Source organism: Hypanus sabinus, chromosome 3 (assembly GCF_030144855.1).
Source record: "Hypanus sabinus isolate sHypSab1 chromosome 3, sHypSab1.hap1, whole genome shotgun sequence".
Lineage (NCBI taxonomy): Eukaryota > Metazoa > Chordata > Chondrichthyes > Myliobatiformes > Dasyatidae > Hypanus > Hypanus sabinus.
The window spans coordinates 9,913,041-9,935,704 of NC_082708.1; the positions used below are offsets into that span (position 1 = coordinate 9,913,041).

The 22,664-nt window shown below is 44.1% G+C and overlaps 1 protein-coding gene across 1 annotated transcript; it reads left to right on the forward strand.

The window, feature by feature from the left end:
- The first annotated feature begins 1,379 nt into the window (after window positions 1–1,379).
- On the forward strand, window positions 1,380–20,351 carry tsku (tsukushi small leucine rich proteoglycan homolog (Xenopus laevis)). The gene is made up of 2 exons (XM_059963722.1): window positions 1,380–1,650; window positions 19,036–20,351. Exon 2 carries the CDS (start codon window positions 19,040–19,042, stop codon window positions 20,120–20,122), a length of 1,083 nt encoding a protein of 360 aa, XP_059819705.1. The 5' UTR covers window positions 1,380–1,650; window positions 19,036–19,039; the 3' UTR covers window positions 20,123–20,351.
- The last annotated feature ends 2,313 nt before the right edge of the window (window positions 20,352–22,664 follow it).

Here is a 22,664-nt window from a genome sequence, read left to right on the forward strand (position 1 = left end):
GATGTTGTGTGGTGGTCTTTTGCAGTTAATTGTGGTCTCTTTCGGCTAATAAAAGCCTATCGTTCGCCTCCCATCTCTGAGAGTTATTGATGGTGCATCACATAGATTCTGAGAACAGATCAGTGACAGGGCAAGTGAAGTTGAGTGAAGATAACCCCACTGGTTCAGGAGCCTGGTGGCTGAGGGGCAATAACTGTTCCTGATCCTGGTGGTGTGGCCCTTGCGGCTCCTTGTACCTTCTTCCTGAAGGCAGTAGAATCGGATTTGTTGCCACTGACGTATGTATTGAAATGCGTTGCTTTGTGGCAGCAGGACATACATAAAGTATAACATAAATTACAATAAGAAATACCAGAATCAGGTTTATTCTCACTGACATATATCATGAAATGCATTATTTTGTGGCATTGAAATGTAAAAATTATACTATAAATTATGATAAGAAACATATTAAAAGAACGAAATAGCAGGGTTGTGTACTTGTGTTCAATGTCCATAGATGATCTGGTGGTGGAGGGGAAGAAGCTGTTCCTGAGTGTACGTCTCAGACTCCAATGAGAAGAGAGCAGGTCCTGGTTGATGTGAGTCCTCAATGATGGATGCCACTTTTCTCAGGCATCTCCTTTTCTAAATGTTCTCGATGGTGGAGAGGCTAGTGCCTGTGGTGGAGCTGGGTGAATTTACAACCTTCTACAGATTTTTCCCATCCTTTCTTTCCAGTGACTTCTCCATACCAGATAGTGACGCAACCAGTTAGAAAGCTCTCCACAGTACATCTGCAGAAATTTGCTAGTCTTTGGGGACATAGCAATTCTCCTCAAACCTTTAATGAATTACAGCCATTAATTCTGCATTGCACCATATAAGCAGCATTGACAAGAAAAACATAAATTACCAACATAAATTGCACAAAATTGTGCAGAAATGTACACAAAGTGCATTGTAGAGCAAAGCTGTCTTAGAGGGCAAGGTCTGCTGAGGTAGAGGTTACGGTTGTGCAGGTTGGTTCAAGAAGCATATGAGTGTTGTTCTTGAATCTGCTGATATAATTTATACGTTTCTTGTGAATGCTGCGTATGTGATGGTGCTTCATGTAAGTTTTTCATTGCACCTGTGCATACATATACTTGTTCATGTGACAGTAAACTCGATTTTGTCTTTAATTTCCCACTTATTGCATTCTCTAGCCTGGAAATACTTGCAGCATGTGAATGAATGTATCCGATGGGAATATCATCTGTGAAAAGGTTACATCGCTGGATTCCATTGACAAATTCAGTGTTCTATTTCCGAACGTCACCTGGATGAGGCACCGCTGCTGATTGGCCGGTCTTCTCGCGCCTCTTTCGCCCCCACGTGGTGCGGCGGTGAAACTGAAGTCTGGGGGCATTTTGCAGACAGCTCATTGTCTGTGTGCGCTGCGGGTTAGTGAACGGGCGGGCGATGGGCCGGTCCAAAGGTGCAGTGTTAGTTTTCTCTTTTTTCAGCCTCTACCGCCCTGCGCCCGGGGACGTGTGAGTGTTAGCAGAGCTGGATCTGCAGAATGCTGGCGTTGCGTTGAAGGTGGACGGAGATCCGAAGGGTCTGACAAGAAGTCTTTTCTGCACTTCGCTTAGTGTAGTAGTGCTGCGTGTACACGTTGCAGAGCCGGTAAGTTTGCTAAACCTCCGTTACCAAGGCAGGATTGAGCGCTGTGAATTCTGCACGAAAACCCAATTCCCTTTACGCCCAAGCAGCTTAAACTGCATCTTAAATTGAACGTTATATTGATTAATTTTATAAGAGCAAAAACTGATTTGACTATTGGTCCGCTGAAGTTGTAGCTGCTTTGCACTGCTAATACCTTCTGCTATTCTCATTGGGGTTTGGTTTCTAGTTACAGTACTAATGTTTGACCCAAATCACTTAGTTTTTTTTGTACAGAGTTTTTAAAATATTCAACTACTAGTAAATAAAGTTAATGTTTGAAAAGTTGCTCTCATTCTCCACCACGCACTAGAATGAATTATTTGTTGAATTGGTTGCAATTAAGTCGTTCAAAGTGAATAGTAAGTGGACCCTGAGGATTCTCCGGGCAAAGAAGTGCAGGCATTTGGGAGTAACACGAATCCGATTTCAAACCTCTACAAACTCTCTTCCCTCCCTTTCCCAGCCTCTGCACGTCCGTGTCTATTATTTCTATGCATTAAACTGCGAGTGACCGATGAGGTACATTCGGACAACCCTTGGCATTCTGACTGCAATGTACTAGCCAACGCGGTTGAATATTTTTTTTTAAATCGATAATTTTCTGCCTCTTATGCTTAATTGGCAATGCCCTGGACTAAGCAGGGTTTTATTTTGAGGAATGTGACAGATTTCCATAACTTTCGATTTCGGGGCTCGGCACTATAACCATTTTCAGTCGTGTCGCTTTGCAGAGTTGAACGGCGGAGAGGCGATGGTCCGTTGTCGCCTCGGCCCATTGCTTTTGTGTCCAGCGTCTCAAATCTTTTACCGACTTGCCACAACCCCCCTCCCGTTCTCGGCTTTATGATCCGACCTGCAACACTTCTGCACGCTGGCATTACGTTTTTGATACGTGAGCAGCCTTTCGCTTTCTGACAACGTTATTGGAGTTCCTTAACTTTACCTTTTTTAAAAATCAATTCTTTAATATAAAGAAAGAACGAAACAAACAAACTTCTAACAGGCGAATGTGTTCTTCTCCCTTAATGTATAGGTTTTCATAATTTTTATTGCATTTGTTTGCCTGCAAGAAAATAAATCTCAAGGAAGTATATGGTGACATATGTACTTTTGTGATAAATTTACTTTGACTTTTGATTTATGCAATTATTGGGTTTATTTAAAGCGGGAGTTTATAAGTTCTTGATCGTTAAGGGTGCTGAATGTTGTGTGGAGAAGACAGCAGAGTGGGGTTGAGGTAAAATAAATCAGCCAAAATCAAATGGCAGAGCAGACTCGATGGGCTGAATGGCCTAGTTCTGCTCCTATGTCTTGTGGTCTTATTAGAAGACATCAGGACTTTCAAAGCAGTAAGATTGTACTAGTACATCACATGCAGGCAATTACATCACATGCAAGCAATTAACTTTGTACATATGGATGGGAGGGGCACTTTGGGCTATGGCCTGGGTGCAGGTCAATGGGAGTAGGCAATCTAAATGGGTTAGTACAGACCAGATGGGCTGATGGGACTGTTTCTGTGTTGTAGTTTTCCATGACTGCATATAAAATCCTTAAATTTTATCTCAGGAGTCAAGCTCTCACCTCTGTGCAGCTGATAAAGTTTCTTCCCCTCTGCCATCAGGTTCTTGACTAACCTGACAACCCCTACTATCAGAATCAGGTTTAATATCACCGGCATATGTCCTAAAGTTTGTTAACTTAGTGGCAGATGTACAATTCCATACATGATAATACAGAAAATAATAAATCAATTACAGTAAATAATATATAAATAAAATTAAAATTAGTGCAAAAACAGAAATAATAAAAAATGAGGTGGTGTTCATGGGTTCATTGTCCATTCAGAATTTGAATGGCAGAGGGGAAGAAGCTGCTCCTGAATTGCTGAATACCTGTGATAATTACCTCAGCTTGAACTAATGTAATTATGCAACACACACAAAATGCTGGAGGATCTTAGCCGGTCGGGCGGCATCTGTAGAGGGGAATAAACATGTAATGTTTGGGGTCCAAAGGGTCTCTGCCCTTTTCTGTCTTATTCCCTTCCATAGATGCTGCCTGTCTGCTGACATCCCCCAGCATTTTGTGTGTGTGTTCCACTGGATTTCGCACATCTGCAGAATCTATTGTGCTAATGCTGGAGTAATAAAATGGATTCAACAGTGGCTAGATGGGAGATGCCAGAGAGTAGTGGTGGATAATTGTTTATCGGGATGGAGGCTGGTGACTAGCGGGGTGCCTCAGGGATCTGTTTTGGGCCCAATGTTGTTTGTAATATACATAAATGATCTGGATGATGGGGTGGTAAATTGGATTAGTAAGTATGCCGATGATACTAAGGTAGGAGGTGTTGTGGATAATGAGGTGGGTTTTCAAAGCTTGCAGGGAGATTTATGCCGGTTAGAAGAATGGGCTGAACTTTGGCAGATGGAGTTTAATGTGGAGAAGTGTGAGGTTCTACATTTTGGCAGGAATAATCCAAATAGAACATACAGGGTAAATGGTAAGGCATTGAGGAATGCAGAGGAACGGAGAGATCTAGGAATAACAGTGCATAGTTCCCTGAAAGTGGAGTCACATGTAGATAGAGTGGTGAAGAAGGCTTTTGGAACGCTGGCCTTTATAAATCAAAGCATTGAGTACAGAAGTTGGAATGTAATGTTAAAATTGTACAAGGCATTGGTAAGGCCAAATTTGGAATATTGTGTGCAGTTCTGGTCACCGAATTATAGGAAAGATATCAATAAATTAGAGAGAGTGCAGAGACGATTTACTAGGATGTTACCTGGGTTTCAGCAATTAAGTTACAGAGAAAGGTTGAACAAGTTAGGTCTCTATTCATTGGAGCGTAGAAGGTAGGGGGGATTTGATCGAGGTATTTAAAATTTTGAGAGTTGACGTGAATAGGCTGTTTCCATTGAGAGTAGGGGAGATTAAAATGAGAGGACATGATTTGAGAATTAGGGGGCATAAGTTTAAGTTTAAGGGAAACACGAGGGGGTATTTCTTTACTCAGAGAGTGATAGCTGTGTGGAATGAGCTTCCTGTAGAAGTAGTAGAGGCCAGTTCAGTTGTGTCATTTAAGGTAAAATTGGATAGGTATATGGACAGGAAAGGAGTGGAGGGTTATGGGCTGAGTGCGGGTAGGTGGGACTAGGTGAGATTAAGAGTTCGGCACGGACTAGGAGGACCGAGATGGCCTGTTTCCGTGCTGTGATTGTTATATGGTTATATGGTAATGTAGTTGTGTCTTTTTTTTGTGTAAGTTATATATAATTTGTCAGTTGATTTTAACATATCGTGCTGCTGCTGCACACAGCTGATTTTCATGGCATTAATACCCTGGGTATGTTCACCCAAGACAATAATCTTGAACTTGTTCGTGCACAGGGAGTATGTAAGTTAATGGTGTGAACTTTATTCACCACACAAATTCAGGCGGGGTAGGAATTTTGCTGCGGTGTGTTGGTCAGCGTGCGACATGCAAAAGACAACAATGTTCAACAATTAGAACAGCTCAGGAATGGGCCCTTCAGCCCACAATGTTATGCCAAGCCGAATAAACTAGCAATCAAATGGCCAACTAAGCTAACCTCCTCTGTCTACACAATGTCCGTATCCTTCCATTTTCCTCCCATTCATGTGCCCATCTAAACATCTCTTAAAAGTCCCTAATGTATCTGCCTCTAGCAGACAACATACTCTAAACACCCACTAGTTGGTGTGTTTTTTTTAAACTGCCCCTTGTATCTCCTTTTTAAAAAGTTCTAGAAAAGCGTTAGATCAAACTAACTATTTGAGGCTCTCTGTTGATTGGTCGACTGTGGGTGCTGTGTTCCAGCAGTCTGCTTGATAACGTGAGTCAGGGTAGTACGACATGGAGAGCAAGCCCATTGCAGCTGGCTCCCTCTCTCCACACAGCTGAGGAATCCGAAGGAACAGCAGGGACCGATGCAGTCGAAGTATGGATATGGAGTAAAATGTGTGTAAATACATAAATAATGGCATGTGCTTACAGTGTAAAGACATTGTAAATAAATTTTGGTCAGATGGGGCTCATCAGCCACGTTTGGTGGTTCATCTAGGAGAAGGAAAACTCTGATCTCAAACCTGCGCTGCCTTGTGGACATACCCACTTGTGAGAAGGCTTCGGGAGGGGAAATATCAGCTGGAGTCCCTGAGGCTGTCCTAGTCTTAAGTTGAGTCCAACTCTGACTGCGATACTGCTGGGGCCAAACGGTTTCTGCTGTTCCTTTCAATTCATCAGTCGCAAGGAGAGGCGGAACCTGCTGTGTGGGCAAACAGCTAGGATACAACATCCACGGTCGACCCTGACCAATGGTAGTGTAAACGGCATTATAAAAACTGGTTTAAAGTGTTTACCTTGCAGTGCAGTGAGTGGGGGTGGAATAACGGGATAATGAGGAAAGTTAGTTCCAGCATAAGAAATATTTAGGAATAAATATTTGCCACCTGCAGTTGTGGCAGACTGTAAATACTGAATTCGCGCTGGCAATGAGAGAAGTGTGAGAGTGTAATTAAATAAACCAGGGCAGAGCCGTTGCTACACACCCATCGGCTGTTCCCTGTGTAGAGTAGTAGTCATATTACACGTTGCACGCAACTGTGGCAAGTTTTGAGCGTTACAGATGTCTGATCATGACCAGAAAGTAACAGATCTCTTGAGCATTTTTGTTGTGAACTCACTGAATCGCTAATGTACAGACTCCAGATAGGTGAAAGTTCAAAGGAAATATAACGGGTAAGCTTTTCATTATGCAGTGGTGGCTGCCTGGGGCGGTGGAAGCAGACACGACAGAGGCACTTAGGCGTGTTGGCAAGTGGGGAGTGGAGGGTTAGGGATCATTTGCAGGCAGATAGTGTGGAAGCTGCAGTAAGGCAGGGGTTAACATAATATCCAGGCAAGGGCACACTGCAGATATGGTGCAGACGACCCAGGCAGAAAAGGTCTTTGAAGAACGTTGCTTCCTTTTGCCCAGCAGGTAACCAAGGGATGAGAAACACACACACACACACACACACACACACTGGGACAATTGCTTTGCTGACTTCTAAGTATCAGCTGTCAAGCTTGTAGTTTCTATTGACTTTTAACACCTCTATTGTGAATGGTGATTGATCCTGCAAGTCAAACATATGGTTTACCAAATGTCAAAAGTTCAAAGCAAGTTTAATATCAAAGTACATGTACGTCACCATATACAACCCCGAGTGTAGCTTCTGCCGGGCGTTCTTAGTAAATAAAGGAAACTCAAAAGAATTGATGAAAGACTGTCTTTTGCACGTTGATTGTTTAGAGACAACAATCTGTGCAAGTACAAGGGAAAATTATGATAAATATGCAAAAAATTTCATGAACAGGAGATGAAGAGTCCTTGATAGTGAGTCCATAGATTGAGGGAATTGTTTAGTGATCAGGCAAGTGAAGTTATCACCTCTGGTTCAAGAGCCTGATAATTAACTATCTATAATTGTGAAGTTCAGTATAAAAATAGCATTTTTGTTCTGTTCTAACATCTGAACGGATTGGTGACAGGGGCCGTGCTGTTCTCTTGTGCACAAGTTGGAAAGAAGTATGTTTGGGGAATGAGTCCTAGAGAAGTACAGCGCAGAAACAGGCCCCTTGGCCCATCTTAGCCTTGCCAAAACTATTTAAACTGCCTATTCTCATCAACCTGCTCCAGGACCATAGCCCTCCATACCTCTACCATCCATATGCCTATCCAAACTTCTCTTAAATATTGAAATCAAGCTTGTGTGCACCACTTGCGCAGGCAGCTCATTCTACACTCTTGAGTGAAGAAGTTTCGCCTTGTGTTCCCCTTAAACTTCTCAACTTTCACCCTGAACCCATGACCTCTACCACCCGACCAGCCTCCACATTCAGCACATAATTCTCTGTAACTTCCACTATCTCCAAACATGTCTTTTCCTCCCGCCCCCCCCTCCCCCGCGAAGGGATTTCTCCCTATGCGACTCCCTTGTCCATTTGTGTTTCCACTGATCTCCACTGAAGATGTCTTTGGTGCTGGAACCCTGTTAGAACTCTCTGCAGCCTCTTGCTGTCCTGTATGTTGGAGCCTCCATTCCAGGCAGTGGTCATTGGAAGAGGGAACTGCGGACCTCCTACTGGAGGACTGTTATGGACTGTGGTTTGTGATGGACTGTAGATCAAGGTCTTTTTGGAGGCTTTTGCTAGGGCTTGTAGGGTGAAGAGTGTGATTCTTCTGGTGTAAATGGAAGGGGGATGGAGAGGGTTGAGGCTTGTGCCTGGGAGGGAGGAGAAGAGGGGGGGGGGCTTTGGAGTTCTGAACTTACAGTTCATTCTTCAGGGTTTCTTGTTTCATGGCAGTCTCTGTGAAGATGAATTTCAGGTTGTATACTGGCTTTTTTACTGTGCCCATGGTCTTTTTTTTTATCAATTATGGTATTGTCTGCACTGTTGTAACTATATGTTAACTATAGCTATACATAACTATGTGGTTTGTGTAGGTCTTGTAGCTTTAGTTTTTGGTGGGTGGTAGAGTTGGTCTCCTGAGTTGGTGTGTCTGGGTAGTCTTGTTTTGTCTGGTAGCTTTGGAGCTCCTTTCTGGGGAATGTGCTAAGATGGTATCGCGATATTAATACGCAGCAGCCTCTCCGGATTCTGGATTGGGGATTGCCAAACATGTGGATTTTCTGGTGTAGTCTATTTTGTCATGTGCCTTTGTGATACCATTCCGGAGGAATGTTGTCTCATTTTTTTTAACCGCATTGCATTTGTGGTTCCTAAATTACAATAAACTGAAATTCTATTCAATTCACATTCTCTGATATTAAATTGAACCATTTGATGCAACTAGTCAGAATGCTGTACCGTACTTTGACAGAAATTTGCAAGAATATATGGTGACATTTGAATCTCTTCAAACTTCCAGTGAAGTACAGTTGAGGCATACCTTCTCGTGATCGCATCAATGTGTTGGGCCCAGAACAGACACTGAGATGGTGTCACCCAGGTACTTGAAACTTAAAGACTGCGGCTGAAAGATCTGTTCCTGAGTTGTAGTGTTTATCTTGTGCAACTTGAGTGAAGGAAGCTGAAGGATGAGGGTTGTTTGTCAGTTTGTATAGTTTTTTCATAAACTCTATTGTATTTCTGTATTTTCCTGTAAAATCCCTGCAAGAAAATGAATACCAAGGGGGCAGATGGTGACATGATGTGGCAATTAATGATTGATATGGTGACATACACTCAGTAGAAGCCTTTTTTAGGTGCACCTGTACACCTCATTAATGCAAGTATCTAATCAGCTGATCATGCAGCAACAACTCAATGCATAAAATCATGCAGACATGGCCAGATCAAATGTAGAAATGTGATCTAAGTGACTTTGACCATGCAGTGGTTATTGGAGCCAGACGGGGTGATTTGAGTATCTCAGAAACTGCTGATCTCCTGGGATTTTCACACACAACAGTCTCTAGAGTTTACAGAAAAGGGTGCAAGAAACAAAAAAAATATCCAGTGAATGGCATTTCTGTGGGTGAAAACGATTGTTAATGAGGGGGGGGGGGTCAGAGGAGAACTGCCGGACAAGTTCAAGCTAACAGGAAAGTGACAGAAACTCAAATAATCCTGTGTTACAACAGTAGTGTGCAGAAGAGCCTCTCTGTACACACAACACGTTGAACCTTGAAGTAGAGAGGCTGCAGAAGACTACAAGCTTACTCTGTGGGCAGTTTATTCGGGGCAGGAGGCCACTGAGTATATGTATGTTGATAATACAATTTTGTTGACTTTGACCAGAAGAGACAGAGGAAGAGGAGGGTCCTGATGAAGGGTCTCGGCCCGAAACGTCGACAGCGCTTCTCCTTATAGATGCTGCCTGGCCTGCTGTGTTCCACCAGCATTTTGTGTGTGTTGAGAGGAAGAGGAGGTTGACTCACAAATAGAGAAAGCTGGGAGACAGTGCGAGAGGGAGGATAGGCAGGTCATGGAGAAGGGATGCGCTCAGACCGATGGTGTGAGATGTATCTATTTTAATGCAAGGAGTATTATGAACAAAGCAGATGAGCTTAGAGTGTGGATCGGTACTTGGAACTATGATGTGGTGGCCATTCCAGAGACTTGGATGGCTCAGGGGCAGGAATGGTTACTTCAACTATTGGGTTTTAGATGTCTCAGAAAGGACAGGGAGGGAGGCAAAAGAGGTGGGGGTTGATTAGAAATAGTGTCACGGCTGCAGTAAAGGTGGAAGATATGGTGGGATTGACTATGGAGTCTCTGTGGGTGGAAGTAGGGAACAGGGAGGGCTCAATAACTTTACTGGGTGTTTATTATAGACCACCCAATAGCAACAGGGACATTAAGGAGCAGATAGACAGATTCTGGAAAGGTGTAATAATAATGGTTGTCGTGGTGGGAGATTTTAATTTCCCAAATATTGATTGACATCTCCCTAGGGCAATGGGGTTTAGATGTGGTGGAATTTGTTAAGTGTGTTCGGGAAGGTTTCTTGATACAATATGTAGATAAAGCTAAAAGAGGAGAGGCTGTACTTGATGTGGTATTGGGAAATGAACCTGGTCAGGTATCAGATCTCTCAGTGGGAGGGCATTTTGGAGATAGTGATTGCATTCTGTTTCCTTTACTATAGCATTGGAGAGGGATAGGAACAGACAAGTTAGGAAAACATATTTAATTGGAGTAAGGGGAAATATGAGGGTATCCAGCAGGAACTTGGAAGCATAAATTGGGAACAGATGTTCTCGGGAAACGTATGGAAGGAATGTGGCAAATGTTTGGAGGTATTTGCATGGGGTTCTGCATAGGTACGTTCTCATGAGACTGTGAAAGGACGGTAGGGTACAGGAACCGTGGTGTATAAAGTTTGTTGTAAATCCAGTCAAGGAAAGAGGAAAAGCTTATGAAAGGTTAAAAAAAAAGCTGGATAATGATAGAGATCTAGAAGATTAATAGACTAGCAGGGAGCAGCTAAAGAATGAAATTAGGAGAGCCAGAAGGGGCCATGAGAAGGCCTTAGCGGACAGGATTAAGGAAAACCCCAAGGCATTCTACGAGTATGTGAAGAGCGAGAGCATAAGACGTGAGAGAATGAGACTAATCAATTTGATAGTGGAAAAGTGTGTATGGAACTGGAGGAGATAGCAGAGGTACTTAATGAATACTTTGCTTCAATATTCACTACAGAAAAGGATCTTGGTAATTATAGGGATGACTTGCAGTGGACTGAAAAGCTTGAGCATGTAGATATTAAAAAAAGAGGATGTGCTGGAGCTTTTGGAAAGCATCAAGTTGGATAAGTCACTGGGATGGACAGAATGAGTCCCTGGCTACTGTGGGAGGTGAGGGAGGAGATTGCTGAGCCTCTGGCGATGATCTTTGCATCATCAGTGGGGACGGGAGAAGTTCTGAAGGATTAGAGGTTTGTGGATGGTGTGCTCTTATTCAAGAAAGGGAGTAGAGATAGCCCAGGAAATTGTAGACCAGTGAATCTTACTTTGTTGGTTGGTAAGTTGATGGAGAAGGTCCTGAGATGCAGGATTTATGAACATTTGGAGAGGTATAATATGATTAGGAATAGTCAGCATGGCTTTGTCAAGGGCAGGTTGTGCCTTACGAGCCTGATTGAATTTTTTGATGATGTGACTAAACATGTTGATGAAGGAAGAGCAGTAGATGTAGTGTATATAGATTTCAGCTAGACATTTGATGAGGTACCCCATGCAAGGTTTATTGAGAAAGTAAGGGTTCTTTAAACTTTAAAAAGGGTTCTAGAAGGAAGCCTAACAATTATAGACCTGTCAGTTTGACATCAGTAGTGGGTAAATTAATGGAAAGTATTCTTAGAGATAGTATTTATAATTATCTGGATAGACGGGATCTGATTAGAAGTAGCCAGCATGGATTTGTGCGTGGAAGGTCATGTTTGACAAATCTTATTGAATTTTTTGAAGAAGTTACGAGGAATGTTGACGGGGGTAAGGCAGTGGATGTAGTCTATATGGACTTCAGCAAAGCCTTTGACAAAGTTCCACATGGAAGGTTAGTTAAGAAGGTTCAGTCGTTAGGTATTAATGCTGGAGTAATAAAATGGATTCAACAGTGGCTAGATGGGAGATGCCAGAGAGTAGAGGGGGATAATTGTTTATCGGGATGGAGGCCGGTGACTAGTGGGGTGCCTCGGGGATCTGTTTTAGGCCCAATGTTGTTTGTAATATACATAAATGATCTGGATGATGGGGTGGTAAATTCGATTAGTAAGTATGCCGATGATACTAAGGTAGGAGGTGTTGTGGATAATGAGGTGGATTTTCAAAGCTTGCAGGGAGATTTATGCCGGTTAGAAGAATGGGCTGAACTTTGGCAGATGGAGTTTAATGCTGAGAAGTGTGAGGTTCTACATTTTGGCAGGAATAATCCAAGTAGAACACACAGAGTAAATGGTAAGGCATTGAGGAATGCAGAGGAACAGAGAGATCTAGGAATAACTGTGCATAGTTCCATGAAAGTGGAGTCTTATGTAGATAGGGTGGTGAAGAGGGCTTTTGGAACGCTGGCCTTTATAATTCAAAGCATTGAGTACAGAAGTTGGGATGTAATGCAAAAGTTGTACAAGGCATTGGTAAGGCCAAATTTGGAATATTGTGTGCAGTTCTGGTCACCGAATTATAGGAAAGATATCAATAAATTAGAGAGAGTGCAGAGACGATTTACTAGGATGTTACCTGGGTTTCAGCAATTAAGTTACAGAGAAAGGTTGAACAAGTTAGGTCTCTATTCATTGGAGCGTAGAAGGTTGAGGGGGGATTTGATCGAGGTATTTAAAATTTTGAGAGGGATAGATCGAGTTGACGTGAACAGGCTGTTTCCATTGAGAGTAGGGGAGATTCAAACTAGAGGACATGATTTGAGAGTTAGGGGGCAGAAGTTTAAGGGAAACACGAGGGGGTATTTCTTTACTCAGAGAGTGATAGCTGTGTGGAATGAGCTTCCTGTAGAAGTAGTAGAGGCCAGTTCAGTTGTGTCATTTAAGGTAAAATTGAATAGGTATATGGACAGGAAAGGAGTGGAGGGTTATGGGCTGAGTGCGGGTAGGTGGGACTAGGTGAGGTTAAGGGTTCGGCACGGACTAGGAGGGCCAAGATGGCCTGTTTCCGTGCTGTGATTGTTATATGGTTATATGGTAAGGAGGCATGAGATCCAAGGGGACATTGCTTTGTGGAACCAGAACTGGCTTGCTCGCTAAAGCATATTCTGCATGGAGATTGGTGACCAGTGGAGTGCCTCAGAGATCTGTCTCGGACCACTACTCTTCGTGATTTTTATAAATGATCTGGATGAGGAAGTCAAACACGAGGAAATCTGCAGATGCTGGAAATTCAAACAACACACACAAAATGCTGGTGGAATGCAGCAGGCCAGGCAGCTTCTATAGGGAGAAGCGTAGTCGACGTTTCGGGCCGAGACCCTTCATCAGGACTAACTGAAAGGAAAGATACTAAGAGATTTGTAAGTAGGAGGGGGTGGGGAAATGCGAAATGATAGGAGAAGACCGGAGGGGGTGGTGTGAAGCTGAGAGCCAGACAGGTGATTGGCAAAAGGGATACAGAGCTAGAGAAAGGAAAGGATTATGGGATGGGAGGCCTAGGGAGAAAGGGAAAGGGGAGCACCAGAGGGAGATGGAGAGCAGGCAGAGTGATGGGCAGAGAGACAAAAAAAGGGAGGGGGAAAGAACTAAATATGTCAGGGATGGGGTAAGAAGGGGAGGAGGGGCATTAACGGAAGTTAGAGAAGTCACTGTTCATGCCATCAGGTTGGAGACTACCCAGCCGGTATATAAGGTGTTGTTCCTCCAACCTGAGTGTAGCTTCATCTTGATAGTAGAGGAGGCCATGGATAGACATATCAGAATGGGAATGGGACGTGAAATTAAAATGTGTGGCCACTGGGAGATCCTGCTTTCTCTGGCGGACCGAGCGTAAGTGTTCAGCGAAACGGTCTCCCAGTCTGCGTCGGGTCTAACCAATATATAAAAGGCCACACCGGGAGCACTGGACGCAGCATACCACACCAGCCGACTCACAGGTGAAGTGTTGCCTCACCTGGAAGGACAGTCTGGGGCCCTGAATGGTGGTGAGGGAGGAAGTGTAAGGGCAGGGGTAGCATTTGTTCCGCTTGCAAGGATAAGTGCCAGGAGGGAGATCGGTGGGAAGGGATGGGGGGGACGAATGGACAAGGGAGTGCAGCTTTGCTTTGTGCCAGCTACACACTGCAAAGACATAAAAATGACAAAATAAGTAATTAGTGCAAACAAAGTAAGGAATAATGAGGTAATTTTCAGTAGACCATGGACTGTTCAGAAATCCGATGGTAGAAGGGAAGAGGTGTTTCTGAATTGCGGAGTGTGGGTCTCCAGGCTCCAGTACCTCTTCCCTCAGGGTAGTACCAAGAAGAGGGCATGTCCAGGATGGTGAGGGTCCATAGTTTACATTGTTAACAAAGATAAGAGAAAATGATCGAAGTTTGTATGTGTTTCACTATTACTTATCTGAACATAGAACAGTACAGCATGGAAAGAGGCCCATTGGCCTACCTTGTCTCTATTTCATTGGGATTTTGAGGAGATTTAAATGTAGAAATTTACAGCACATTACAACACAATGTTGTACCGACCATTTAACCTACTCTAGAGACTGCCTAGAATTTCCCTAGCTCATAGCCCTCTATATTTCTAAGCTCCATGTACCTATCTAAGGTCTCTTAAAAGACCCTATTGTATCCACGTCTACTACTGTCCTGGCAGTACATACCACGCACCCACCACTCTGGAAAAACTTACCCCTGACAACCCCTCAGTACCTATTTCCAAGCACCTTAAAACTGCCCCCTAGTGTTAGCTATTTCTGCCCTGGGGAAAAAGCCTCTGGCTATCCCCACAATCAGTGACTCTCATCATTTACACCTCTATCAGGTCACCTCTCATCTGTTGCTCCAAGGAGAAAAGGCTGAGTTCACTCAATCTTTCTCATAAAGTACACCCTCCAATCCCTGCAGCATCCTCTGCACTTTCTCCGTAGTATCCACATCCTTCCTCTAGTGAGGTGACCAGAAATGAGCACAGTACTGTACTCCAAGTGGGGTCTGACTGAGGCCTTGTATAGCTGTAACATTAGCTCACAGCTCTTAGACTCAATCGCATGGTTGAAGAAGGCCATGACACCACATGGCTTCTTAGCACTCAACCTGCACAGCAACTTTGAGTGTCCTATGGACTCGGACCCCAAGATCTCTCAAATCCTCCACACTGCCAAGAGTCTTACCATTAATACTATATTCTGTCTTCAAATTGGACCTACCAAAATGAAAGACTCTAGCAAATTCCTACAGAGTTACTGTGGAGAGCTTTCCGCCTGGTTACGTCAGCTTCTAGTACAGGGGTGCCAATGTACAAGATTGGAAAAGGCTGCAGAGTGTTGTTATGGGCACCATCCTCCCTACCACTGAGGACATTTTCAATAGATCGTGCCTCAAGTAGGCGATATCCGTGATTAAGGACGCTCACCACCAGGACACGCCCTCTGCTCATTACTACCACCAGGAAGGGGGTGTAAGAGCCTGAAGATGCGCACACACCAGAAGCATGGCGACTCTTGCGGGCTGCCCCCAGTACATCCTCAGACTGTTCCTTTGCCCTTGCACCTTATAAGGTGTATCTGCCCTTTACAGATACAGCCCAGTCCATCACAGGGAAAGCCCTCCCCACCATTGAGCACACCTACATGGACAACTGTCGCGAGAAAGCAGCGTGCAACATCAAAAGCCCCACTATTCAGGCCCTGATCTCTCCTCACTGCTGTCATCAGGGAGAAGGTACAGGAGCCCCCGGACCCACGGCACCAGGTTCGGGAACAATTACTACCCCTCAACCATCAGGCTCTTGAACCAAAGGGGTTAACTTCACTCACACCACTGCTGAACTGTTCCCACAATCTATGGGCTCGCTTTCAAGGACTCTTCATCTCACATTCTTGGTATTTATTGCATATGTATTAGTTTTCCAATTTTTTTACTTGTGGAGTTTGTTGGCTTTTGTACGTCTGTCTTTGTCTGTCTTGTCCGACTTTTATTGCCCCTGTTGTGTTTCTTTGTATTTGCTATGAATATCTGCAAGAAGGCCAGCACAACGCTTTACCGTACAGGTGACCAAGGTTCAATTCCCACTGCTGCCTGGAAGGAGTTTGATTGTCTTTCCCATGAGCACATGGGTTTCCTCCAGGTGCTCCAGTTTCCTCCCACAGTCCAAAGATGTATGGGTTAATTGGTCGTTGTAAATTGTCCCAGGGTGAGGCTAGGATTAAATCGGGGGTTGCTGTCCAGTGTGGCTCGAAGGGCCTGCTGCGTGTTGTATCTCAATAAATGATTAAGAATAAATCTCAGGGTTGTATATGGTGATGTATGTATGCTCTGTCCGCCAGAGAAAGCTGGATCTCCCAGTGGCCACACATTTTAAATCCACGTCCCATTCCCATTCTGATATGTCTATCCATGGCCTCCTCTACTGACAAGATGAAGCCACCCTCAGGTTGGAGGAACAACACCTTATATTCCGTCTGGGTAGCCTCCAACCTGATGAACATTGACTTCTCTAACTTCCGTTAATGCCCCTCCTCCCCTTCTTACCCCATCCCTTATTTATTATTCCCCCCTTTTTTCCTCTTTTTTTTCTCTCTCTGTCCCTCTCACTATCACTCCTTGCCTGCTCTCCATCTCCCTCTGGTGCTCCCCTCCCCCTTTCTTTTTCCCGTCCCATAGTCCTCCCCCTTCTCCAGCTCTGTATCCCTTTTGCCAATCAACTTTCAGCTCTCAGCTTCACCCCACCCCCTCCTGTCTTCTCCTATCATTTCGGATCTCCCCCTCCCACTTTCAAATCTCTTGCTATCTCTTCTTTCAGTTAGTCCTGATGAAGGGTCTTGGCCCGAAACGTCGACTACACTTCTTCCTATAGATGCTGCCTGGCCTGCTGCGTTCCACCAGCATTTTGTGTGTGTTGCTATGTACTTTGGTGTTTACTTTTGAACTTCAAACAATATCTCTAAGTGTAACACTATATTAAAAGGTTCTGCTAATGTTTTTTTCCTTTGTACTTGTCTATGGAATGATCTGTCTGGATGGCATGAACACAGATGCTTTTCATTGTACCTTGGAACATGTGACAATAATATAAACCAATTACCCATATCCTCTCCTAATCGTGCAACTTGCAAGTTAACCTGCAGCACACTTTCTCTGTATCTGCTGCACTTTATTCTACATCCTGTTGCTGTTTTACCTTGTTCTACCTCAGGGCACTGTGTATTGATTTGAACTGTATGCAAATCAGGCTTTTCACTGTATCTAGGTACAATTGACAATAATAAACCAGTTTCAATCCTTTTGTGTATTTAACATTTCAGTAATATTTTTATAATCTTGGTTGTGATTCATCTGTTGTGATAGTGTAGGGGGTAGTGCTTGTCACTCTCACTTTAAGCTTCCACCGCTGGCTAGCAGGCTCGTGAAAAGGAGAGGTGAGTGTGTGAGGGGCCAGTACATAGCCCCTCCACAAGAAGCCTCCTGTTAGGACTCAGGCTGAACTACAGAGGACAGGGAGGAGGTCTGGCTCCTGCACGCTTAGAACGCAGGCCCACCGGCATGTAAATGTGCCCTGGTGCTCGTGAACCAGATCCCCAGCTCGAGGCAAATAGCCCCACTCCCTTGAGTGCAGCCTCGGGAGAGACGAAGGCTACGGGAGTAAACCCAGACTGCAAATCCGGAGTGGAGCCCCTAAGGGAGCTGGATGTCACTGAACATCCTTCCAGCAGCCAAGCTGATGCCAAACATATTGCTTTATAAACATTTTTTTGGACGACATTGGTGGGGCTGAGAGGGGGATCTTCACAACTGGGCATCTCAGGATCTCCAGACCTTCTGCCCAGGCTTGTGACGATGTTGATCATCACCCATTGTTCTTCAAGACAGATGCTGACTAACGATTTGCGTAACCTTGCACTGAATTCAGTGTTCTTGGTTAAATGATTAATTTAGTGATATGATTCATTTAATATATGTGTAATTACATGAATTGCATATGCCCTCAGCCTACCACATGATACATGCACTTCTCACTTAAAGTAAAAATGAACTACGTGCCTAATCTCCTGACTCTTGTCCTCCTTTGAATTTGTTTAATGTTTGGAGTTACAAAACAACAAATCCAGTTCTAAATTGTTGAACATGTATTGATATGATGTGGCTTTGAATGCAATGTACAGTTTCATATCAGGTCCAGATACTGAATCACAATTAATGTCTTTGTAACACACACCAAAATACTGGAGGAATAGAGTAGGTCAGGCAGTATCTGTGGGTGCAAATTTTCAGTCGACGTTTTGTGCCGATGAATGGTGTCAGCCCATTGGAAACGCTTGACTGTTGATTTGTAGTGTCCGAGCACACTACAGCATAGAAACAGGCCCTTTGATCAATTCCTCCCTCATTCTCCGACACTCCTAACTGATTTAACCTTTCCCCATAACTCAGGTCCCCAAGTCCAGGCAAAAAACGTCCTTGTAAATTTTCTCTGCACTCTTTCAATCTGATTGATACCCTTCCTGTAGGTAGGTAACTAGAACAGTGCACAATACTCCAAGTTAGACCTCAACAATGTCTTGTACAACTTAAACATAACATCCCAACTTTTCTACTTAATACATTGATTCATGAAGGCCAATGTGCCAAAGCTCTTTCCCTCTCTCCGTAACTGCTGTCTGACTTGCTGAGTTCCTCCGGCATTTTGTAAATTACTAAATTTCCAGCATCTGCAAAATTTCTTGTTTTTAATATCTTCCTAACTATGTGTGTTTGTGTGTGTGTGATGGTATAAAGGTTCATGTACTTAAGCTTTATTCATACACAATCGTTTATTCCTTTTGATGTCAGAACAACACCTTATTGTTTATCTTTTATTCTTGCTGCTTGGTATCGGTTTATTAAAGGAAAGTTAAATCTCTTCGTGCACTACCTAAGGAGTTATTGAGCTGAATACTTTACCTCGTGACGCTTTGATATTGCCGGCTCAACTGGGTGCTCTAACTTGTAATTTAGCTGTTAATTTCTGTAATTCTATCCAATCAATCACCAGAACTTGGCCCAAGTAAAAGTGTGATCTTGTTTCTTTTCTTCAAATGTTTTTGTTCAGCTTCATAACAGTTCTGTTTTGTATCTTGGAACAGGTTCTCACTTGCCTTATTAACCCATTTTCTCATCTTTCAATGCAGGTATATGATGGCTTGTTCCGCCTGGCTGGTTTTGGCTGTATTCCTCATTTCCTGTGACTGTGGATCATTGATCTGCCTACCAGAGTGTCACTGTGAAGTGGAAAGTTTTGGGATGTTCAGTAGTTTCAGTCTTACAAAAGTTGACTGCAGTGGTGTTGGGCCCCAACTTACTGTAGTCCCAATTCCATTGGATACCTCTTACCTGGACTTGTCACACAACCACTTGAAGGCCATCTCACCCTTGATGTTCACTGGACCTGGCTACACAACACTGGTGAGCCTTGATCTTAGCTACAATGACATCACTGGCATGTCCTCCAGCACTTTCTCCAAACTGAGGTACCTCGAGGCCTTAAACCTGAGTCATAACACCCTGGAAGTCCTCGAAGAGGGGATCTTTTCCAGCTTGCCCCTCGGAGAAGTTGATCTTAGCAGCAACCAGCTCCATAACGTAAACCTGGACACGTTCATGTCCAAAGGCCAGATGAAACCCCTGAGTGTGGACCTTTCAAGGAATCAAATAGCCACAATTGTCCGAAGTTTGGATAAGGCTGTGCCCAATATCCATAGCTTGGACTTATCGGGAAACCAATTAAGTGCAGTGCCAACACGTTACCTTTCAGGCATCCCGTTGCGCTATCTCAGACTGGGCCAGAATTTAATCGCCAACATTCCCGAGAATGCTTTCGTGGGATTGCCGGACCTGACCCATTTGTGCCTCCGGAGTCTTCCAGAACTGACCGAGTTGTCTCCCAGCAGCTTTCAAGGGCTGCAGAGCCTGCAAACCCTGGACTTGTCGCACAGCAGCAACCTGAAGTCCTTAAACGTGGCCGTGTTCGACGGCCTGAGCTCCCTGCAGGAGCTCCGCTTGGAAAAGTCTGGGCTTGCCGCACTGCCGGGTGCCATTCTGAACTACCTGCACTCCATCAAGACCATCGCCGTGGGAGACAACCTGCTGAGGTGCAGGAGGAGGACAATGGAAGGCTCCTTCCACAGGCAGTTTGGCTTTGTTAAGAAGGAGCAGTCACTTCATTGCTTTGACACTACTGGGTCTTCAGACGTTCAGTACATCTTAAACCTGAAATGAGCCAAATCTGAACTTAAAGCGGTGAAACCTGAGCCTTGGTGCCTGATTAAAACTATTAAGTGCCTTCATTCATTAAACTTCCTAAATTTCTAGCATCCATCCAATCTTTTATAACACCTGCTCTTTCTCTTTCTTGTGTGCGCTTGTATTTATGTGGAGTTTCCCTTCATGTTTGGGAAGTTGGCGCCCGTACACTTTTTCCAATAATAAAGACACAGTCGTAACCAAAGACCTGTTCAGAAGTTCCTAACTTGGTCTGGGAGTTTCTCAGTAAACAGTGGGTGGGTATTTGGCAACTGGGAAAATGTGAAACCCTTCTCTGATTCGGATTTATTTATCACACGTACATTGAAACATACAGTGAAATGCGTTAACAACCAGCACACCTGAGAATGTGAGGGGTGGTAGCTCGCAAATGTCACATGCCTCCCAGTTCCAGCAGAGCACATCCACAAAGTTCCTCAGAACAACACAGGAACGCCGCGGTAGTGAGGGTGATATTACAGCTTGGGGTTTTCCAGAGTTTGGAGTTCAATTCCGGTTGTTTGTAAGGAGCTCTCCCTGCGACCCCGTGGGTTTCCTCCCGCAGTCCTCATTGTAAGATTGTCCTGTGATTAGGCTAGGGTTAAATCGGTGGGTTGCTGGATGGTGTGGCTCTTTGGACTTGAAGGGCCTGTTCTGCACTGTATCACTAATAAATAGTCAACAATATCATAAGACAACAGCAGTAAAACAAGATAATTTCCTGTCCCTCCCACCCAACTACTCGTGCAGCCAGTCACGCCTCCAACCCTCCTGCTCAGGCGGCCTCCTGCCCTCATCGCTGGATTCTTGAACTCAGGCGCTGGGCCTCCCAGGCGTTCTGAAGATTGTGTCCCATCAGGGCAGATAAACTCTCCCTTCAGTCCTGCAGCCCTGCTCGTGTGCCACACGCATTTGCTGGCTAGTATGGAATAGATTACACTGTTAGTGTTATTTTTTTAAGTGTTTGCCCCATCAATGGGAAGGAATGGAGGCTAGAGTGTGAGGAGCTGTTGATTCTGTGAGCGTTTCCCCGTCCTATGAAACATTTCACCTGGAATATCTGTGCATTGCTACCTACGTTTATGGGATGGAATTAATACCAGTATCCGCAGTAATAACACTGGAGTGTCAGACCACTTTGTACTGAGCCTTTGCTCAGTACACTATAAGTAAGACTAACCACTTGATAAACATTTATGCTCCCACAGATAATCAGTCTTTTTGGCAAAGTGTCACCGTGTTATGTCTTAAGGGTCTGTACTTCCCTTGAAGTTGCCGCACAAGGTGATGGGGTGTTTTAAGAAGTTGTGTGTTGGTCTTCATTAGTCAGGGGACTGAGTTCAAGAACTCCAAGGGAATGGTGCAGTTCTAGTAAACCCTGGTTACACCCCACTTGGAATATTGTGTTCAGTTCTAGTCGCGTCATTGTAGGAAGCATGTAGAAGTGTTGGAGAGAGTGCAGGGGAGCTTTACCAGGATGCTGCCTGGATTAAAGAAGAGCTTTTATGAGGGTACCTTGAGGGAGCGAGGGATTTTCTCTTTGGGGTGGAGGAGGATGAGAGGTGACTTCATAAAGCAGTGCAAGATATGAGGTATAGATTGAGTGGGCAGACAGAGACTTTTTCCCAAGGTGGAAATGGCTAGTACAGGGGAGCATCATTCTAAGGTGATTGATGGAAAGTATGGGGGGGGGGGGGGGGGGAATGTCGGAGGGAAGTATTTTTTTTTAAACAGAGGTGGGTGTGTGGAATGCCCTGCGGGGGGGTGGTTGTGGAGGCAGGTACATTTGGGATATTTAAAAGACTCTTGGATAAGTACATGGTTTATACGAAATTGGAGGGCAATGTGGGAGAGAAGGTTTAGTTTGGTCTTGGAGTAGGTTAAAGTTTTGGTACGACATCCTGGGCCGAAGAGTCTGCGCTATACCTGACGAGTTAGTAGATAGCGGCAAGCGTCTCTTGCACTTGTCCAGTATGCCCATCGACAGTTAAAAAGAACACACTTCATTTTTGGTCACCTCTTCGGCAGAAGGATGTGGAGGCTTCGGAGAGGGTGCAGAGAAGATTCACTAGGACGCTGCCTGGCGTGGAGGGCATGCACGATGAGGAGAGGTTGAACAATTTGGGGCTGTTTTCTCTGAGTGCCAGGAATGTTCCTCTGGGGTGGTGGTGAAAGCAGACAGTGTAGTTGTGTTTGAAAGATTAGCAGAGACTTAGGGCAGATTTGAGTGACGTTTATAAAACTTGTGTGAAGGCATGGATAGAGTGGAAAGCTAGCATCAATTTTTTTTCTGAGTTTGGCAGTTGGCAAATAGTTTTAACGTGCATCTTAAAATCCTATACATTTATACTTGTTTCAAGTTCTATAAAAAAGACCTGTATTCTTAAGGAACTGCATTATATATTTAAAGCAATAATCGTAATTCTTTCTGCAAAATATTGTTAATGTTAAATTGCATTTTATTCTGTGAATCAACATCCCCTCTGTCAATTATATTTATTGAGATACAGTGCAGAAT

Excerpts from the sequence above, each read along its gene's own strand:
- tsku (XM_059963722.1), top strand. The coding sequence starts at position 19,040 with ATGATGGCTTGTTCCGCCTGGCTGGTTTTGGCTGTATTCCTCATTTCC.